Source organism: Diceros bicornis, chromosome 1 (genome assembly GCF_020826845.1).
Source record: "Diceros bicornis minor isolate mBicDic1 chromosome 1, mDicBic1.mat.cur, whole genome shotgun sequence".
NCBI classification, from domain to species: Eukaryota; Metazoa; Chordata; class Mammalia; order Perissodactyla; family Rhinocerotidae; genus Diceros; species Diceros bicornis.
Genome location: NC_080740.1, coordinates 16930019 through 16952370, shown reverse-complemented (window position 1 = coordinate 16952370; position 22352 = coordinate 16930019). Strand labels below are relative to the sequence as shown.

At 36.9% G+C, this 22352-nt stretch overlaps 1 protein-coding gene across 1 annotated transcript; it reads left to right on the top strand.

Annotated features, from left to right (window-relative positions):
• The first annotated feature begins 52 nt into the window (after positions 1-52).
• On the top strand, positions 53-14965 carry MBLAC2 (metallo-beta-lactamase domain containing 2). The gene is made up of 2 exons (XM_058528399.1): positions 53-961; positions 11599-14965. Exons 1-2 carry the CDS (start codon positions 508-510, stop codon positions 11982-11984), a joined length of 840 nt encoding a protein of 279 aa, XP_058384382.1. The 5' UTR covers positions 53-507; the 3' UTR covers positions 11985-14965.
• Positions 14966-22352: the final 7387 nt, after the last annotated feature.

The following is a 22352-nucleotide window of genomic DNA, read 5'->3' as shown; positions in this document are numbered from 1 at the left end:
TTAGCCCTCGGCAGGCACCGTAGTCTTCCAACCGGCTGGACCAGACTCTTTCCGCGCCGGCTGAAAGTGCGCATCGCGGCGCGTGGTTGGTGGGCGGGCCTGCAGCCTCCCACGCCTCGTTCCTGGCCTCTGCAGTCAGGCCCCCGAGGTGGGGACCGTGTCGCCTTCTGTGTCTCCAGTCTGCTGCAGTGGCCCCTGCGTGAACGCTCCCTCCTGCTGCGGCTCCAGAGGCTGCGATTGCTCCAGCGCCCGGGGCGGGCTGAGCACCTCTGTTTTCTGCAGACCAGGCGGGAGGGTGCGGTGGCCGCTCCGGGCAGCGTCTGCGCGCGTCCTTCCTCCTCCTGGTTCTCCCTCGCCCCTCCCGCATCCCCCGCCCCCTCCTGGCTCCGCGCCTCCTCCCAGGCTGCGGGCAGACCGCTCCACACCGCCGCAGCGCCTCGGGTCTGGACAGCCTGCGAGGGGCACACACGCCCACACCCACTCCGCCCGGCTGCACCCCTGCCCAGCATGTCGGCGCTCGAGTGGTACGCCCACAAGTCTCTGGGCGACGGCATCTTCTGGATTCAGGAACGCTTCTATGAGTCGGGCAACCGCGCCAACATCTGGCTGGTGCGCGGCTCCGAGCAGGACGTGGTGATCGACACGGGCCTGGGGCTGCGCAGCCTCCCCGAGTACCTGTACTCCTCCGGCCTCTTGCAGGACCGCGGGGCCAAGGAGGACGCGGCGTGCCGGCCGCTGCTGGCTGTGGCCACCCACGTGCACTTCGACCACTCCGGCGGCCTCTACCAGTTCGACCGGGTGGCGGTGCACCACGCCGAGGCCGAGGCGCTGGCTCGCGGGGACAACTTTGAGACCGTGACCTGGCTGTCCGACAGTGAGGTGGTGCGGGCGCCCAGCCCCGGCTGGAGGGCCAGGCAGTTCCGAGTACAGGCGGTGCAGCCCACCCTCATCCTGCAGGATGGTAATGGGCCCTCACGGGCGCGCGCTCTCACATTAGTGGAGGGGATTGGGGCGAAACTGGCCGAGGGATGCATGCTGCAGACGTGCGTGGCTGTAAGGGGCTTGTTTTGTCACCTCGCAGGAACACCACTTCTTTTTCTCCCTTTCCTGCGTAAAAGCCCCCTCCACGGGAGCCAAGGCTATCGCAGCCTTCCCTTCCAGAGACCAGCTCTGGCACAGTGTAGCAATGCCGCGTGCTCGAATGAAAGCCGGCCCCACCCCCTGGTCAGTTTCTTGTGTAAGGTACAGTAGTAACACTACAGAGACTTGTGACTAGGGATTTCCCATTCTTTTCCCGAACACTTGTCTGACGTTTCCAGGCGGTTTTCTAGCGAGCAGACTTTTAAGGAATGACGCCTCCCGGAGAGTGCTTGTCATGCTCTGTGCTTTTGAGAACTGCTGACTTCATCCGCCTTGGTCAGCGGTCACCGCCGGGAAGGAGCAATTCCCACCTGTAGGCTTAGAAAGCCTTTAGAGAGCAGTGGTTCCAATCTGCTCGTGCATCCTTATCTTCCAGATAGGTTTCTGTGCTTGACGTTGCCTCACGAGAGAGCAAGCTTGATAGTGAACATGAAAAGTAGAATATGGCTGAGTCTTAACATGATGAGATACCTGGTCTGGTTGAAAGCAAGGCCTGAGAAAGATTAATAAGGAGGTTATTTCCGGTGATGGGTGAAGTATGTGGACTAAAGCATGGGCCTCTTTGGCTCTGTGAAAGACAGGATGGGGATCAGAGAGAAGTTATTGGAATAAAATAAAATAGAGTAAGGCCCCAACTCCCCCAACCTTCCCAACCCCAAATAGGTGCTTAAATAATTGAGCTGATTAGCCACAGCAGCAATATATGTGTATTAATTTCCTTTTTTTCTTTTTAGAATACTTTTGTTGATTTCATTTTATCCTCACAACACATTTGAAGTGACGTGGCTGACCCCCAATTAAATCGCTTGCCTAGAGTCCACAGAGCAAGATAGTGACAAAAGCTAGGGTTTGAACCAAGGCACAATAGATCAAAGTATGCAGATCATACCCCATAAATCCTACCCCATAAATATATTATGGTAATTCTGAGTAGGATGCGAAACCCCCTTCTTTCCTTTCTATCTTGAAACCATTTTAATTGCCACTTTAATTTATTAAAACGTTCCTCTAAAAGGTAGAAAAATCCAGTTGCTGCGGTACAATAAGGCTCACTTTATGACCAACCAATATGACAAATTATGAAATATTTTACAAAAATCAGTTTATCTTACAGATGAGATCTTGATCACTTGAGATATAAAAATACAAAGCAAGATTCTGTACTTCACACCCCACCCAAAAAGTCTTTTCATTAAAATTTTAAATCTAAAGATTAGGAAAAAAATGAGTTTAGATGGGAGTCTTACATTACCTGATAATTTGAGGTAAAAATTACTGTATTTGTTGATAAAATTGATACTTTTAGAGATAGGATTTCCATGCAGTTGATGGGTATTCAGACTAAATTAATTCTGGCACCCAGACCAAAAAATGTTTACATTAGTATTTAAAATATATTTAAATTTTCTAAACGAATAAATTACTTTTGATTTATTTACTTTTGCTGCGCTGGTGGCAATAGGAAATCAATGGTGAAAGAATGATAGGAATTATTATTTTGTAGATGAAGAGTCCAGGCAGGCCCGAATATCATATCTGAGGGCACGTAGCCAGTTTGGGAAAGAGCTGGGACTAGAACCCAGGTTTCCTAAATCCCAGTTGTTGGTAGAATTACAGCATTTTGTTGCTGCAAGGGGCCTGCTAGCTCCCTGTGTGGTGCTTTAAGCCTTTGAAGGTGTGAAAAGAAAGCTTAATATTTACCAAACACTTTGAAGGTGATAGTACTGTGTTAAATCAAAAGTTGTTTTTCATTAGGAGCTAGATGCCTCACCTGTCAAGTTGTATCTAATTTCCTATTTTCTCAGGAATATTAATTTCCTGTCTCTTCTCAATGGTGTGGCCTGCTAACTTGTTATTCTCATAATTCAGATGCCTGGAAAGAGATAAAAAATATTTGTATTAAGAATTCATACACAGTTACACACACATGAGCAGCGCATACCCAAACAACATAAAGTCTTCATTGCTTTGGTTAGAACATAAGGAGGCTGAAGTCATTAGTTTATATTGCATTTCATTTAGTGAATTGATGATCACCTGTCATGGAGAAGCATAAATCTATGCACTGTATCACTAACCTAAAAGCTGATTTGTAAATGAGGGACAAAGAAGACAGGGAGAGAGCATCATCTAGTGCATCATCCTTGATGGAAAAACAACTCACCCTACTAATGGTGAAGTAGTATCTTCCTATAAGAAGACAGCAATAAACCATAGCGTGATCTAGCACATTCTTCTTGAACAGGCACACATCATTTTGCCTATTTTTCACAACACTCAAGTGATATAAAGTGCAGGCATTTTGGCCCTTATTATACATGTTTAAACAATTTGCCCAGAGTCACAAAGATATTAGAGCAGTTTTTTCAGATCGACTTGAATAATTGGAGAAGGTTAAAAACAAAAAGGAGATTCCAGAAAGGTAGCACATTGAACAGACACATCTAATTTGACTCCTGCCCAAAACCCCGCTAAGAGTGCTGTACAGGGACCGTGGTTTGTCTCTGTTTTAAGTATAAATCCACATTGACTGAGGAACTGTTTCAGATGCTGGAGAGTAAATGTGATGACTGAGTTAGCAGTTTTACCCTATGCCAGCAATGGGAAATCAAGAGCCAGTCCAGTTTGCATTGCAGGGACCTTCCTGCAGGCTCAGGAATTGGCAGTAGCTGGTACCTTAGGGGCAAAGGAAAGAATACTAAAATAAGTAGAGTTGATTGAAAGCCATTTAAGACGCTGTTAAAACGCCAGAACCCTTCTTCCTAAGTGAATGCCCACCCAGTTAGTTTGTTCTCTGGGGAGAGTAAAACAGAGGGGTTTCTTGTTTGAGGGATGCTAAGTACTATTGAGCTCAGGGGTTCAGTATGGAAAATAGGAGGAATAATATATATATGTATGCCTACTAGTTTCCCAGAAGGATGAGAGCCAGGCCTTTAGTAGGAAATTGGTAGGAAATTGGAAGAATCTTATCTGGGAAATCTGCCTAGCCCCAGAGGAAAGACTAAGATGCTGATCCTTGAGTAATCCTTGGCTTGATCTCTCTACAGTGAAGCCTAGGTCACTAGGTCGCATGCACGAGCTTCAAGCAGCCTTTTCATCCCCCACTCTTAAACAGGCAATCAAGCATAAAAATCGGGGAAAATCCTCTAACATGAGATCAAATACAAAAACAAACAGCATCAAGCAACTTGAGAGGGGAGGACTGTTATTAATATCATGAGAGGATAACAGAAATGATTGAATTCAAGATATCCAAGAGACAATAGGATGCTTTAAAAATAAACACAGACAGAACAACACACACACACACACACACACACACACACGAAAGAGCTCTTGGAATTTAAAACGTCAGAAATTACTGAGTAGAAGATCCAGAAGATAAAGTTGGAAAACTTACAAAAAGAGCAGATAGGCAAAATGAAAACTAGGAGAGAACCAGTAAAGGACCAGTTTGAGAAATCCAACATTGAAATAATAGGAGCACAGAGAGAGAATAGAGAAAGTGGAGGAAAAGAAATGATAGTAGAGATAATTCAAGAAAATATCCCCAAATTAAGGGATATAAATTTGCAGATTGAAAGAGCTCACAGAGTTCCCAGCACAATGGATGAAAACACAGCCAAGGCAAGGCACATTATTGTAAAATTTCAGAATACTGGGATCAAGCTTCCAAAAACTTAAGTGAAAAAGGTCATCTCTACAGATCATAATGGCTTTGGAGCTAGAAAAGAAGAGCTGTGCCTTATTTGAATAAAGTTGATTTCCAATTTAGAATTCTACATCTGTTCCACTAACAATCAAGCTCTCAAAAAATTATTTTCCATATGCTGTTATTTAGGAAGCTACTAAGATACACCTTTATCCTCTTCACTCCCTTCAAGCCAAGAGAGTAAACCACGAGGAAGACGTGGAATATAGGAAACAGGAGATCTAATGCAAGAGAGAGTTGAAAGGAAGCATCAGGATGATGGCAAAGGCTGACACCAACAGCAATACTACCCCAGGCAGAGGGCTCCAGACTGGAGCAGTTGAATCTTTAGTCTTTGGGAGGGTGAGAAGATGAGGAATGTACAGTACACGTGTGGTGATGCTAAGTGGAGAGTGAGGAGTAAAGAGAACTAAAAATGCTTCTATTTCACAGTGGAAGTCAACGGACAACACCTAAAATTTAAAAATCAAGACATGGTAATACATGAATGAAACCAGTAGTGTATCTAATTGGTAAATCAAGAAATGGAGTATAAACAGTATTTAGAGATAACTACATCTAGTAGAGGCAACTGCCAGAAGAAATAGCTACAATTGTTAAAAGTGGTTGCCTCTTAGGAGAGCGATTGGAGAGTCAGAATAGGGCAAAGAACTTGTTCTTACATTTTAAAGCTTTCTGGAATCTTTTGCTTGAAATACGTACCTTTTTTTTTTAATTAAAAATGAAATAAAAATAAAAGATGGGGCATGCGAAGATGGGAGTGTATTTGGGAAGCCAAGAGAAATCTGGTAAGGCTGGAATGTGGTGACAGCTGGGCCAGGGTAAGGGCTTGGAAGGATAGAGTGTGTGTGTGTGTATATATATATGTTATATATATGGTATATATATGGTATGTATTTATATATATGGATACATTACATAGGCACTTCTGGTTCTTGTAAGAGAGGTCTTGAAATTATATATGTGAGCGTTGTAAACACATGGGAGGCATTTAAAAAGCCACAGGGTAATGGCAAATGTAATAATATTCAGCCATTATGGCCTTATCAGTTGCTTACAGTTGGTATCCGTTTTGATAGGTGCTTATGTCTCATCTATTGCTAAATATTTTGAATATCATCTGGATATAACCAAAGATCAATAAGACTCTATCCCTGCATTGGTAATTCTCTGCTGTTTCTTTTTTAGGATCAAAATTCCCTCACCCTCTTTCTTTCAATACACTTATTTAACAGTTGATCTCCAACAGCTCTATTATTAAATCAACTTAGCTATAATGTCTTTACTTTACCTGCCAGTCATACAGTAAATAGCAGTGGTTTGTGATCCCCAGAGGCACCTTAAATCTGAAACTATTATCCTGTAAAGGAATCGGGCCCCTTATGACTGGACTGTGGGGAAATTTGGGAGTGTCTGATTCCATCTTTATGTAATTAGTGGGATTCAAGACAAGACCAGGACAATCCCTGCCCCCACCCCTGGCCCCACTGATCTGTTTTGTGTCACTATAGTTTTGTTCTGAAAATTTTCTACAAATGCAGTATATAATATATAGTCTTTTGTGTCTGTCTGCTTTCATTTGGCATGATGTTTTGGAGATTCATGTATGTTGTATCTATTAATAATTCACCCCTTTCTATTGTTGAGAAATAATCCATTTTTCAATATAACATATTTTTATCTTTTCCCCTGTTGAAGGACATTTGAGTCTTTTTAGTTTGGGGCTGTTAATGAATAATGCTGCCATGAACATTTGCATGTAAGTCTTTGCGTGGATGCGTGTTTTCATTTCCCTTGGTAGATACCTAGGAATGCAATTCCTGGGTTTTATAGTAAGTATATGTTAATTTTTTAAGAAAGTACCAAACTGTTTTCCAAAGTAGTTATACGAATGGTATAAGAGTTCCGGTTTCTCCACATCTTTGTTGATACTTGATTTTGTCAGTCCTTGTGATTTTAGCTATTCTAGTGAGTGTGTAGTGGTATTTCATTGTGGTTTAATTTGCATTTCCCTAATGACTAATGATGTTGAGCATTTCAGGTACTTATTTGCTATTCAAATATCTTCTTTGTTAAAGGGTCTGTTAAAATTTTTTCTCCTTTTTAAAAATTAATTTTTGCTGTCTTATTATTGAGTTGTAAGTGTTCCTTATATATTCTGAATTCAAGTCCTTTAGTAGATGTACATTTTGCAAATATTTTCTCTCAGTGTGTGGCTTGCCTTTTCATTTTCTTAAGGGCGTCTTTTTAAGCAAGAACGTTTATAACTGGGATGAAGTCCAATTAGTCATTTTTCCTTATGTTTTATGTTTTTTGTGTCATATCTAATATTTCTGTGTCTAGCTCAAGATCACAAAGATTTTCTCCTATTTTTTTCTAGAAGCCCTCACAGTTTATAATCCACTTTAATTTTTGTTGATATTATGAAGTAAGGGCTGAGAGGTTCTTTTTTTTGTTTATTTGCATGTGGATATCCAAAGTGTCCTAGTCCAATTTGTTGAAAATACTATCCTTTTACCCACTGAATTATCTTGGTTGACACCTTTGTCAAAAATCCATTAACCATGTATGTGAGTGTCTCCTTTTGGACTCTGTTCTCCTCTATTGATTATGTCTGTCATTTAGCCAGCACCACACAGTCTTGATTATTGTAACTTTATTATAATTCTTGAAATTAGGTAGTGTAAGTCTTCCAACTTTGTACCTCTTTTTCAAAATTTTTGTTTTGGCTATTCTAGGTCATTTGCATTTCCATATACATTTTAGAGTCACATTTTCAGTTTCTACAAAAAAACATGGCAAGCTTTTGATTCTGTAGATCTATAACAATCATTACATTAGCCACTAGCCACATGTGACTATCTAAATAGAAATTTAAATGAATTAAGATTGATTAAAATTAAAATTTTAGTTTGTTATTTCAAGAGCCATTATACACATGTAGCTAGTGGCTACCATAGTGGACAGTGTTGATACAGAATATTTTGATAATCTCAGAAAGTTCTAATAGACATTGCAGCTGTTGGAAAAATTTAATTTAATTACCGTCTTAACAATTTTGAGTCTTCCGGTCAATGGACATGGCATATCTCTCCTTTTGTTTAGGTCTTCTTTAATTTCTCTTGTGTTTTGATAGTTTTCAGTATACAGATATAACAAAACATCTTTTGTTAAATTTTTTCCTAAGTTATTTTATTCTTTTTGATGCTATTGTGAATGGAATGTTTTTTTAAAATTCATTTTTTGATAGTTCATTGCTAGTATATAGAAATACAATTGACTTTTTGTCTGTTGATCTTGTACCCTGTGACATTGCTAAACTTGCCTTTTTAATTCTCTAGCTTTTTCCTACATTTCTTAGGATTTTCTACATATAAGATCTTGTTGTCTGTGAATAAAGACATATTTATGTCTTTTCCAATCTGTGTGACTTTGCTCTCTTTTTCTTAGTTTATCGCACTGGCTGGGAACTTCAGTACAATGTTGAATAGAAGTGGTAAGAGCAGACATCCTTGCCTTGTTCCTGTCTTAGGAGGAAAGCATTTAGTGTTTCTATTCAGTGAGAGGTTAGCTGTAGGTTTTTCACAGATACCCTTTATCAAGGTGAGGACTTTCCCTTCTATTTCTGGTTTGCTGAAAGTTTTTATCACGAGTAAGGGTTGGATTTTATCATATGCTTTTTCTGCATCTGTTGAGATGATCATATGACTTTTCTCCTTTATTTTATCAATATGGTATATTACATTAATTAATTTTGAAAAGTCAAACCAAACTTACATTTCTGGAATAAACTCCATTTGGTCATTATCTTATTTATAAATTGCTGTATTTAATTTGTCAATATTTTGATAAGGATTTTGAGACTACATTCATTAGGAATATTATTAATTTGTAGTGTTCTCTTTTTACGTTGCCTTTGTCTGGCTTTTCTCGGGGTAAAATTGATTTAGAAAGTTTTCCCTCTTCATCTATATTCTGAAAGTCTTTATACAGGATTGACATTTTCCATGTCTTAAATGATTGACAGAACTGACCAATGAAGCCATCTTTGAGCCCAGACTTTTCTTTGTAGAGAGATTTAAATTATTAATCAGTTTCTTTGATATAAGTCTATTTAGATTTTCTATTTCATCTTCGGTCAGTTTTGGTCATTTGTCTCTAAGAATTTGTCTATTTCAACTAAGTTGTCCAATTTGTTGGCTTAAAGTTATTCATAATATTCCCTTATACTCCTTTTCATTTCCTTAGAGTCTATAGTAATATCTCCTCTTTCATTCCTGATTTTTGCAATTTTTGTTTTCTCTAATTTTTTCCTTATTTGTCTACCAATGATGTATCACTTTTGTTGCTCTTTTCAGAGAACCAACTATTGGTTTCCTTGATTTTCTCTGTTGATATTTGTTTCCTATTTCATTATTTCTGCTCTGGCCTTTATTATTTCTTCCTTAATACTTATTTTTGTTTGATTTGCTCTTCTTTTCCTAATTTCTTGAGAAACTTTGGTGATTGATTTTAAACAGTTAATCCTTTAAAATAAGCAAGTAAAGCAATAAATTTTCTTCTAAGCACTGCTTTAGCTACATTCCATAAATTTTGATATTTTTTATTTTTATTCAATTCAAGAGATTTTCTAATCTCCCCTGGATTTCTTCTTTGATTCGTAAGTTATGTAGAAGTGTGATGTTTGCTTTCCGTATGTTTGGGTATTTCCCATATTTATTTTTGTTATTAATTTCTAATTTAATTATGTTGTGGTCGGAGAACATACTTTGTATGATTTTATTCCTTTTAGATTTATTGAGACTTGCTTTATGGCCTAGCTGTATACCTGGTGAATGTTCCACGTGCAATTGAAAAGAATGTGTACTTTGCTGTTTTGGGGTGAAGTGTTTTATATATGTCAGTTAGGTCAAGCTGGTTAATAGTGTTGTTCAGGTCTTCTGTATCCTTGCTGAATATTCTTCTATCTACTTACATTATGAATTATTCAGAGAGGAATATTTAAATCTCTAAGCATAATTCTTTTTTTTTTTTTTTTTTTTTTGGTGAGGAAGATCAGCCCTGAGCTAACACCTGTGCCAATCCTCCTCTTTTTTGCTGAGGAAGACTGGCTCTGAGCCAACATCTATTGCCAATCCTCTCCCCCTTTTCTTCTCTCCCCAAAGCCCCAGCAGATAGCCGTATGCCATAGTCACACATCCTTCTAGTTGCTGTATGTGGGACACGGCCTCAGTGTGGCCGGAGAAGCAGTGCTCGGTGCACGCCCGGGATCCAAACCCAGGCCGCCAGTAGCAGAGCGGGTGCACTTAACCGCTAAGCCACGGGGCCGTCCCTCTAAGCATAATTCTTGAACTGTTTATTCTTACCTCACTTGTGTCAGTTTTTACTTAATAAATTTTTATTCTCTGTTTTAGGTACATATATATTTGTAGTTTTAATTTTTTTAATGTACTGACCTAATGTATATCCTCATAAAATGTACCTCTTTTCTCTAGTAATATTCCTTATTTTGTCTGATATTAATCTAGCCACTCTAGTTCTCTTATCATTAATATTTGTATGGTATAACCTTTTCAACCTATTTTTGTCTTTGACTTTATAGTTCCTCTCTTGTAGACTGGTCATATATCTTGCTTTTTTATCTAGTCTGACAATCTCTGCCTTTGATTAGAGTGTTTATCCCATTCATATTTAATATAATTATTGATATAGTTTTATTTATGTCTTCCATTTTGTCATTTGGTTTCTATGTCTCATTTCTTGTTGATTCCTCTGTACCTCCTTTATTGTCTTCTTTTATGTTTAACTAATCCTGAGTATTACACCATTTTAATTTCTCTGTTAACTTTTTAACTATATTTCTTTGATTTTTTTCTGTGTTTGTGTGTTTACACTAGAGATAACAATACAAAACTTTTAACTTATGATGATTTACTTAAGTTAGAACTGATTTAAATCCAGTAAAACAGCAGTTTTTCACACATACAGCTCAGTTTCCTCCCACTGTCAAATAACTGGGAAGAATAGGAGATTTTACCCTGCTTCTAAGTTAGCAAGTTAGCCTGCCACAGTTTAATGGATTCTGGCAGAAGATGTGAGGTTCCTGGGTTAGAGACCGAGGACAGTTTATTACTCACAGCAATAGCAGTAGCCAGAGCATCATCATTTGTACCAATTCCTCAAGCCTTAATTCCCACAGAGTGACAAAACAAGGGGCAAAAATGGAATACTGTTCACTAGAGCAGCATTCATGATTTGTGTCACCTGGGTAGTGGTACTATGGGTTCTTAAAAATTTTGTAGTCAAATAAGTTTGAGAAACTGTACCACCATATGTGCCTCATGTATATCTACAGTGTACATTAGCAATATTAAAAGCTCTAAGAAGCCTTGCAGAAAAGAAAGCTGCTTAATTTTCTTTGAAGGAAGAGTTTCCAAAATTATTTGACCATAGAATCTTCTTTTCTTCTTTTCTTTTGTGTATCATAACAACCTGCAGAAACAGTGTTTGACGTTACTCACTTTGGCAAACACTGGTGTGGCAAACAATGAAAATGAAATATATAGGCAACTTATTTTTAAATCATCATTAAGAAATATGGTATCTTTGAAATAAAAGTAAAATGTGTCATCCTTCCCAACCTCTTTGAAAGCGTTTAAAGTTCTTCTTTTCTATTCTTGAAGTGATTGAATTAATTATATATACTTGTACAACATGTTTATCTGTAAATCTGTTTTCATTTGTAGGAGATGTGATCAATCTTGGTGACAGACAGCTCACTGTTATGCACATGCCTGGTCACTCCAGGGGCAGTATTTGCTTACATGACAAAGACCGAAAGATTCTCTTCAGTGGAGATGTCGTGTATGATGGATCACTGATTGATTGGCTCCCATACAGCAGGATAAGTGACTATGTTGGAACCTGTGAACGTCTGATAGAATTAGTCGACAGAGGTCTGGTAGAGAAGGTGCTTCCTGGGCACTTCAATACCTTTGGTGCTGAAAGGCTTTTTCGATTGGCTTCTAACTATATTTCTAAAGCTGGAATATGTCACAAAGTCTCTGCTTTTGCCATGAGATCTCTTGCAAGTTTAGCCTTACGTGTAACAAATTCTAGGACCTCACCCTAGTATCTGTACTCATAATCTATTTTGATTAATTTTCTAAATTAATCCAATTCATTTTGTGCTGTTTAAAATGATGAATAATGAGCATTTCAAGAAGTGCTTTTATATTACTATTGTATATTAGAGAAAAAAAGGTTGAGAATGAATAAGCCAAAAAGGATGTTCTTAGTTTAATTTTTTTTTCTTTCTCCCCAATACAAAAACACTTAAATAAGCTTATAACTTGCCAAAGCTGTCATCTTGTAATATTTGTTCTAGAAATGACATAGAAGTGTATGGGGAAGCAAGGAGGCATTTTACAGTACGAGAAAGAACTGTACTTGCCTCCCATTTGTCTTATTTTATTTCCTAGATGACTAGAAAAAAAGGCATAAAGAATTTTATGTTTATGCTCCAACCTTGATATTTTTAGTATATTATTTAAAGATAAAGTTTCTTGGGTTTAAAATACATTAGAACTCAATACAAACATATAAGCTACCATTTAGAATGACAGCTAAAACAATTCATTGTTATGGTACAGAATTTTTATGCTTCATTTTATTTATTTATTCTTAATGTAATTATAGTGTACATTATATGTTGTGTAATTTTACTTACAAAAGGTACAATGAATTTTGTTTTATTGCAAAGCTTTAAATATAAATTGCAGAGTGGTTCAGTCAAAAGCTACTATATATTGTTGTTTGTTATTATGTATGTGTAATATTTCAGTCTTAAAAGTGAAACTCAAATGTCTGTACTCTAACTACAAATTGTCAGATTTCTCAAAAGGACACTGTCAGGCAAATTTGAAAATATACACATTGAGAATAATTTTTTATTATATCCTATTTTAATATTAACAGCTATTATAAACAAAATTTTTGTTAAACAGCAGCTTCAGTATATGTGTCATATTTTGTAGTATCAAAACAACTATAGAGATCTACACCATCCTGACATAAACCATTCTTTTACTTAACATATATATGCCACAGAAGTCTTTTCAAATTAATTGCAAAATGTGCATTAGATATTAACTTAGAGTGAGCTGCCTTTTTTATCCTGATTCACAACACCTATTCCTGTTTGGCATTCTTTGTCTTGAATGAAAAGAAGTCTACATTTATGAAGTTACAGGAAAGGTCGTCCCACTATTTAGTAAAATGTTTTCGTTTGGTGCTCTTAATGATTTATTAAAAAGCCTTTTGGAATATTTCATAAAGGTTTTTTAAGCAGTTTTTTCACTGCATGTTTATTATTGACATGTCCAAAACCAAACTGAGATGGCTTTGGAAATCAGATTTTTTAGTATTAGGAAGGTCTAACACTTTTGATTTCTGAAAAATTATGAAACTCTTCCTATCCTACACCCACCCAGGTTCTTTAATCTTTTATTCATTCAACACACACACACACACGCATACACATACACACAGTCACATACATACATGCACAGCATTGTGCTAAACACTGTGGAAGCTTAAAAAGTCAAAGAGATTACTAGCTGGAAGTAGAAGGCAAACAAAACATGAATAATATATTCAGGTTGAAGTGAATACAAATTACACATGAGTGTCAAGGACATAAATGGAGCAGTGTGAAGTTTGGTTGGGGAAAGGTTCCTGGGGGAGGGGTTTGTGAGTCAGATTTGGAAGGATGATTTGTTAGGTGGTCAGGGTAGAAAACAAAAAGATCCAAGAATAGGGATGGAAGCATTGCTGACTAGTCTATTCCTTTTAACAATTTAAATTTAATTTTGAGGAATCTTAGATCTTCCAGACACCAAGTATTTAGCATGAGAAAGATGGGTTTGTGACTGTGTATATAAGAAGCATCCTTAATGACAAACGAGCTGTACTGCCACATGCCACCAAATGCACCTTTACTTAAAATCAGTAAGGAGGCCATGGTTGTTCAAAGGTAGCATATCAGGGGAGTTTCTCTATGGTAGTCATTCAAGGCAATAGGTCTGTTTTAATTGATAGTGCAACACAGATTTGGTTCAGGGCAACTACAATCACTTAATAAGCCTTAAATATAGCCATTATTTTTATATCAGTAGCACAAAAGAAAACCAAAAGTCCTTAACCATTGTCCATTTTATCATACTTTAGGACTTTTTTTTTTTTTTTTAAATCAGGGTATAGTAGGCACTAAGTTTTATTGAGAAATATTTAAACCTGATGAAGGCTGTCCTTATTTCTTAAAAGTGTGATTTTTCAAAACACATTGATTTTACTTTTAAATTTCCCCTATTTTTTTTTTTAGTTTTTCAAACTGTACGAAAACATAAGACTGTGATATTTTGCTATTGCCTCAGTGTATAAATTGGGGAAAAGATCTATCATTCATTTAGTGCCCATGCTATGCATTTTAAAATATGCATCATTTAATTTAATCCTGGCCCCAGTGCCAAGAAGTAATTGACCAGCCTCACACAACACAAGTTTGGAGGAAGCTGGTAATTGAACACAGGTCCGTCTGCCTCCCAAACTGTGCTTTCTCGTAGACCTGCACAATAACATAAAATTGGCAAAGTGTATTTTTACTTTTCAAGATGCCACATGTGCCAAGAATAAATCAAGTGATGTTAAAGCATAATAATAGCGTATTTTAAAAAAAGCTTTAAAAATATATATTTTCACCCTGACAGTGACCCTTGTTGTAATTTGTGGTTTTTAGAAATAATAGTATGTAAGTATAATTCAAAGTTGTCAACATGTAAGACATTTAGAAATAATTTTTATTATTTATATAGTTAATAACTTAATCTTTGGAAATTCATTTTCCTTATTTGGTGTTTCCTTTTAACTGAGAAGTCTAAAACAAACAAAAACCTTGTGTGTTATCCTGATATGGTTAAATTAATGATTATGTATAGTTGTTCTTATATGGATAGTACTATGAAGGTGACATGCACAAATTGTCCTTTTATGGTTTTCAGATAAGTGTAAGTAAACATTTGTGTGATAAATATTAAAGTAGACGTTTTATTTCAATCTGTGATTGGTATTTTTTTTTTAAAGATTTTATTTATTTATTTATTTTTCCCCCAAAGCCCCAGTAGATAGTTGTATGTCATAGCTGCGCATCCTTCTAGTTGCTGTATGTGGGACACGGCCTCAGCATGGCTGGAGAAGCAGTGCGTCGGTGTGCGCCCGGGGTCCGAACCCGGGCCGCCAGCAGCGGAGCACGCGCACTTAACCGCTAAGCCACGGGGCTGGCCCTGATTGGTATTTTTTATAATGTTAGCAAAATCTCATTTAATATCTTGCAAGGATATTTCCTATATGAAGTGCAATTTTGAAAAGTTTGTAATAAATAAGATGTCAAATCTGTGGGCAAGAATAGAGAATCCAGAAACCGAAAAATACCCATATAAGCCTTTAGTAGTTAATAAATATGGCATTTCAAATCAATAGATAAAAAATGGACTATTCAATTTAAATTCCAATTGTTGATGTGAGAAAAAAGGTCCCTGCCATCATAAAATAAATTCCAAATGGATTAAAGACCTAAATGTGAAAAACGGAACCATATGTGTAGTAAAAGAAAATTTAAATCATGTTTAAGTCGTTAGGATAGGGAAGATCTTTATATAGAATCAAAAAGCAAAATTATAGTCATGTATCACTTAATGACAGGGATATGATCTGAGAAATGCATTGTTAGGCGATTTCATCCTTGTGTGAACATCATAGAGTGTACTTACACAAACCTAGATGGTGTAGACTACTACTCACCTAGGCTATATGGTACTAATCTTATGGGACCACCGTCATATATGCGGTCCGTCTTTGACTGAAACATCGTTATGCAGAGCATGACTGCACATCAAAATTTAAAGTGTCCTAGAATTCAGAAGCCATAAAGAAAGTTAAAAAGAGAGAGAAATTGGAAGAAGATATCCACAACTTGTATAACAGGAAACATTTTTTTTTAACAAATATAGAAAATGCCTACAAATCAATAAGAAAAAGATAAACTACTGTAGGGGAGGAAAGACCTTTTCCTTAGTTCTGTGGCTGGGCCTGAGAATTAAATTTACAAAAGACATTAACAGGAGCAAAGCATACAAATTTTATTTGATGTTAATATTTTTATGTACTTAGAGGCCTTCATATATAAGAAATGAAAACCCAAAGAAGTAGATAGGCTTGAGAGCTTATATACCATTTTAACAAAGAGTGATAAATTGTGGAGACTAACAACACAGGAGAAAGGAGTTTGGGCTAGGGTTGGTAAATTATGAGAAAGTGACTAGGAAATATATGGGGGAAACCAATGGAAGACAAGGGTTATTTTAGTAAGTTTGTTTATACCTACTATTAATCTTGGTGTTGACTCCCCATCTCCAGTAATAAGAATGTTCTCCTCTTCCTCGTATAGGGAGGGCACCTTTCTCACGGGACATTTTCTGCCCTGCTTTAGGCAGAAGCGGGGAGGGCAGAGAGCCCTTCCTGTATGTGTGTTTTCTCAATTATCTTCCACTCAATCAACAGGCCAAAGTGGCGTATTTTGGGGTGGCATATTCTGATCCCCTTCACTACCTATTGGAAAAATGAGTACATGATATGAATAGGTTATTCATAACACAAAGGGCCAATAAGTATATAAGACTAGGCTCAACCTCAGCAGTAATCAGGGAAATGCAAGTTTAAATAATGACATAGTTTAAACAGACCGGGAAACTTTGAGAATACGGGGTGTTGGCAAGGGTGATTGTAAGTGGATATCTCCATGCTGTGCTGCTAGGAGTGTGAAATGCTCCAGCCATTTGGGGGTGCAATTTTGGAGTGTGATTTGGCACAGTCTGATTTTGGGTTCAGAGTGGCAGGTTGAGCACACACCTTAACCTCTGCACCTTTCTGAAACTCAGTAAAATGACAGGAAAGACTTTTTTTTTTTTAAATGGCATAAACTCACAAGAACAGCAAGAATGGTAAAGGAGACAACAGCATCAACATTTTGTACATTGAGAAGCTGATAGATGAATGAAAACTGATTTGATAAACCCAAGAAAGCTGAAAACAGGAATGAAGAAAGCCAAGAAGCAATCTTATTACAGCACAAACCCCCCATAAGGCTTAGGAATTGATAGTATCAGGTACCTCTAGAAGCTGGGGTGAAAGTCTTTTTGATTCACTTTCTGTTTGCAATTTAGAACACCAAATCCCTCCCTAACTCTGCACTACTAAGCAATTTCCTCTCCTCCACCTCAGGGAAGATTGGAGGTTAATTTCAATTTAACATGAAGTTAAATAATCTTTAGCTTCAGGGCCTAGCACTTGCATGGGCCCTTCCAAGGCCCTGGGAAGGGCCCAAGAAATCTGTTCAAATGGTCATTTTGTTTGTTTTAATTTGAAAAACTAAGTTATTTTTTATTTTTCTCTCAAAACCCCCAAATTGCATACATTTCAGATCCCACAGAACTGGAATCTGCTTCTGACTAGAGGAATGTTATGTAGAGAAGGTAAAACAGGATCTCTATTTGGAGGAAACCAGATTAAGCTGAGGTCCTATACTGAAAAGAGAGAGATTTAGCAAAGGTTTATATATAGTGAAAGTTTGTATACTAGAAGTTCACACTCCCAGACTCCTCCAACCTAGCTGAAAGAATGCTGACAGCTAGGATTATACTCGCCAGGCAGGAGATTGAAAGATCATTTTCTTAGAAATTTGACACCCAAAACAAAAGACCTAATGATATTGAATCTGGGGTATCAAAGGAAAGAGTCCAGTGAAATCATCCTACAAAGCAACCCACAATTGCTGAGCCTCCCTTCACCGCCACTCTCAGACATAGAACTCTAAAGTCTTCTGCTCTTAAGTCTAAATGTATACACCAAAAGCCAGCATTTTATGGAAAAGCCAAAAGAATAAATATAAATAAATGGGAAAACCACTTAAAGCAGTAAGAATTTAACAAGGTAATAGGATATAAAATTAACATTGAAAATCTATAGTCTTCACTAAAGAAAAAATATAGATGGCAGATAAGCATATGAAAAGACGCTCCACATCATATGTCATCAGGGAAATGCAAATTAAAACAATGAGATACCACTACACAGCTATTAGAAAGGCCAAAATCCAGGACATTGACACCACCAAATGCTGGAGAGGATGTGGAGCCACTGGAACTCTCATTCATTGCTGGTGGGAGTGCAAAATGGTACAGCCACTTTGGAAGAAGTTGGCAGGTTCTTATAAAAATAAACATACTCTTACCATATGATCCAGTTGTGCTCCTTGGTATTTACCCAAACGAATTAAAAACTTATGTTCACACAAAAATCTTCACATGGATGTTTATAGTAGCTTTATTCAGAATTGCCAAATCTTGGAAGCAACCAAGATGTCCCTCAGTGGATGAATGGATAAACTGTGTACACCTAGACAATGGAATATTATTCAGTGCTAAAGAGAAATGAGCTGTGAAGTCATGAAAAGATATGGAGGAAACATAAATGCATATTATTAGGTGAAAGAAGCCAATCGGAAAAGGCTACATACTGTATGATTTTAACTATATGACATTCCGGAAAAGGCAAAACTATGGAGACAGTAAAAAGATTTGTGGCACCAGGGTTGAGGTTGAGGGCAGGGACGAATAGGTGGAGTACAGAGTATTTTTAGAAAAGTGAAAATACTCTCTATAATACTATAATGATGGATAAAAGTCAATATACATTTGTCCAAACCCACAGAATGTACAACACCAAGATGAACCCTAAGGTAAACTATGGACTTTGGATGATTATGAGGTGCCAAAGTAGATTCATCAGCTGTAACAAATGTACTGCTCTGACGGGGGATGTTGATAATGGAGGAGGCTATGCATGTGTAGGGGAAGGGGGTCTATGGGATATCTCTGTACCTTCTGCTCAATTTTGCTGTGAACATAAAACTGCTCTAAAAAAAAGTCTTAAAAAAAAATCTATAGTCTTCATTTATACAAACAAAAATGAGTTCAAAGGTATAATTTATAATATATAATACATGTGTATTTATAACAAATAATTTTTAAATACCTAGGCACAAACATAAAAATATATAAGGAAACAAACATATATAAGGAATATATATAACATATATTTATATATATTTGAACATATATATGTTCAAACACATATAAGGAAAACTGTTTAAAAGACACTATGTACTTGGATAGAACTGTAGGGAGACGATTCTCCGTGGGTCTCTCATGTTTCTGCACATCTGGCAAACAGAGGCACTGACTTTGTTCCACGCTATCTTTTAAAAAAATGTTTATTATTGAATATAATTTACATACCATAAAATTCACCCTGTTAAAGTGTACAGTTCAGTGGCTTTAAGTATATTCATAAAAGTGTGCAACCAACACCACTATGTAATTCCAGAACACTTTTATCACCCCAAGAAGAAACTTTGTACCTACTAGCAATCACTCTCCATTCTCTCTCCCTGCAGCTCCTGTTAACCACCAATCTACTTTCCATCTCCAGGGATTGCCTACTCTGGAAATTTCAGATAAATGGAATCATATGTGTCTTTTGAATCTGGCTTCTTTCACCTAGCGTAATGTTTTCAAGATTCATCCATGTTGTAGCACGTATCAGTATTTTATTTCTTTTTATTGCCAAATATATATTTCATAGTACAATATACCGTATTTGATTATCCGTTCATCAGTTAATGGACATTTGGGTTGTTTCTACTTTTTGACTGTTATGAATAATGCTGCTATGAACATTCGTGTATGAGTTTTTGTGTGTTACACATGTTTTCAATTCTCTTAGGTTTATTCCTGGCAGTGAAATTGCTGGGTCATATGGTAACTCTACTTTTCACTTTTTGAGAATTGGTATACTATTATTTCTCAGGATTACTATATTTTATATCTCAAGATTTTTTTCCTTTATAAAATTATGGTCATCTATTTTTTTATGGATCAGATGTAAGATTCACTGACTTCTTTGAAAATAGACTTAATCATTGTCCTTAAAACATTTTTCTAGTTTTTTGGGAATGGCTTTAGGTTTTGGATGCTACAGAAACAACCAAATTTCTTTGTTAGTTACATTAATCTTATCATGAGCTCTCATTAGACTTTTCAAGTTTGAAAATTATCCATAGCTTAATAAATTAACCATAGTTATTTTAAGTCTCTCTCATCTATGGACAGTTTAGTTTTATTCTGATGCTTGCCTGAAGTCTCTACAATCAGCTACAGGCCAGAGTTTGTGTCTTTAACAAAGAAGAATCATTTCAGACCCCAGTGGAAAAGGAATGTGCCAGGACTTCAAGTTATTGACACTTCAAAGAAAAGACCCTTGGATATAAGCTTCTCATGGTATCACTTAGCCAACTTTCAGAGCATACCAGGAGTCAGGATTCTAGAACCCTTTAGTTGAGAAGCAGATGGTTTCATAAGACTGCCATCTCAAGATCCAGTGGAAAAGAATTTCTTACACAGTACTGAATGAACAGATAAGGGAAATTTTATGGTGGTTATTTGTTTAAAATATTGTTGATATTGTATTAATGTTCTATTTTCTAGGTATATAAGGAGGCCCTTCTCTTTCCTTCTTATGCTATCTTTAGCCTACAGCAATTTGAATGCCAATTTAGGTAACAAAGTAATAGATATGTTAACTCATATTATTTTCCCCACCTTTTATAAGACATCCAGGGTCTTTTGGATTGAAGTAATCGACATATTTTTAATTAAAAAAAAATTTCAGCTGTGGCAAAAGACAGTTTGGTCAGTCTCCTCTTCTGTTCTTAGACTATACGAAGTGCCTAAACCAGTTCTCCAAGCTGGCTTCCTTTATATTTGGGACTGATAGTGACAGTCTCTTTGGCTGGTTAGAGGATGCAGAGCAGCTTATGCTTGAATGAGGGAAGGGTAGCTGGTGAATGCAGATTAGAACAACCAGGTGCATTCTTGATGATACCAATTTCTTTTTTTTTTTACCTTATCTGCCCCAAACCCCTTCATCTCACTGCCAAATTCTTTTTTTAGCTTTTTTTTTTTTTGGTGCCATACATTAAAGATTGAAGTATCAAAACTTGGAGTTCCACTTAGAGGTTTTTCTGACAAGCAAGGAAGTTGAATTTATTTGCTTTGTATTGCAAATTGTGAATACAGTAAAGCAGTATTAATATAGATTCCACCAAGTCACAATATGTGGTTATTCAGGTACCTGTTTGACATATGTTAAATAATTCTATATGTGTTTCTTAGCATACATGTTATTTGATGGGAACTAAGATTTTTTGGAAGCTAAAACTTGTGGTTTTCCCAACTCACCACTGATATTCTAGGAGTGGATATTCATTCACTCAAGATTTATCATGGCTTCCCTTTTCCCAGCAGACAAAATACAATCTCAAGGTTTCGAATCACCAAAATGAAAAGCCTGTTCACAGGACCAGCTACCTGATTTGTGGGGCCCAGTGCAAAATAAAAATGTGGGGCCTCTTATTTAAAAATTATGAAGAATTTCAAGATGGCAGTAGCAGAGCATTAAACCGAGAGCAGAGCCCTTCAAAACGTGGGCCCTTAAGCGAGCATGTGTGTGTATCTGAATGTATACACACACAAACTTTTCTGTGTAAAATTAGATTTTTAAAGAAAAATTGCAAATATTTGTGCTTTTATATATACATATATGTGTATACACACAGACAAATAACTATTCTCTTTAAAAATCTCATCTGCTCTTAAAATTTGAGCTATTACTTCTAGGCAGATGATTACAACATTTGTATCTCTACTGTATTCATTCAACAAGTATTTCTTGTTTGCCAGAATTCTGTTTTAGGCATTTAGAATGGATATAATGACTGCAGGTCTAAAAGCTATCTTGGACCACAGAAGGAATTTGGGAATGAAAAAACACATGGTAGAGCAACAAGATGTAAGGATCCTGGGTTACTGACAGGGGCCATCATGCCAACTCTGGACTGCATGTCTCAGGCTTTTACGTGTTTATGTTATTTAAGCCACTGGGATTTTGGATTTTTCTACTACTCTCACTGAATCTAATCCTAACTAATAAAATAGACATCTCAAATTTCACATGTCCAAAAATGGACTTTGGATTTTTTTCTCTCAAACCTCAGTAATGGCATCTATGTCCTTCCAGTTGCATAGGCTGAAATCCTTTGGAGAAGTGGTCATTAACTTTGGATTCATGAAGGTTCAAGGGGTCAAGAAGTCCATAAACTTGGATGAGAAAAAAATTACACCTGTGATATCATGAACCTGTAACTGAAATTTAATTATCTCCTTCAATTTATGATTATAGGCAATAAATCACAATAGTGTTAGTAGTATCTGTAACTTTAGCACCAATAAAAATCACAGATATTTTTATATCACATACAGTTGTTGCA

Excerpts from the sequence above, each read along its gene's own strand:
- MBLAC2 (XM_058528399.1), top strand. The coding sequence starts at position 508 with ATGTCGGCGCTCGAGTGGTACGCCCACAAGTCTCTGGGCGACGGCATC. Across the intron at positions 962-11,598 it reads CACCCTCATCCTGCAGGATG|GAGATGTGATCAATCTTGGT; the intron begins GTAATGGGCCCT and ends TTTCATTTGTAG.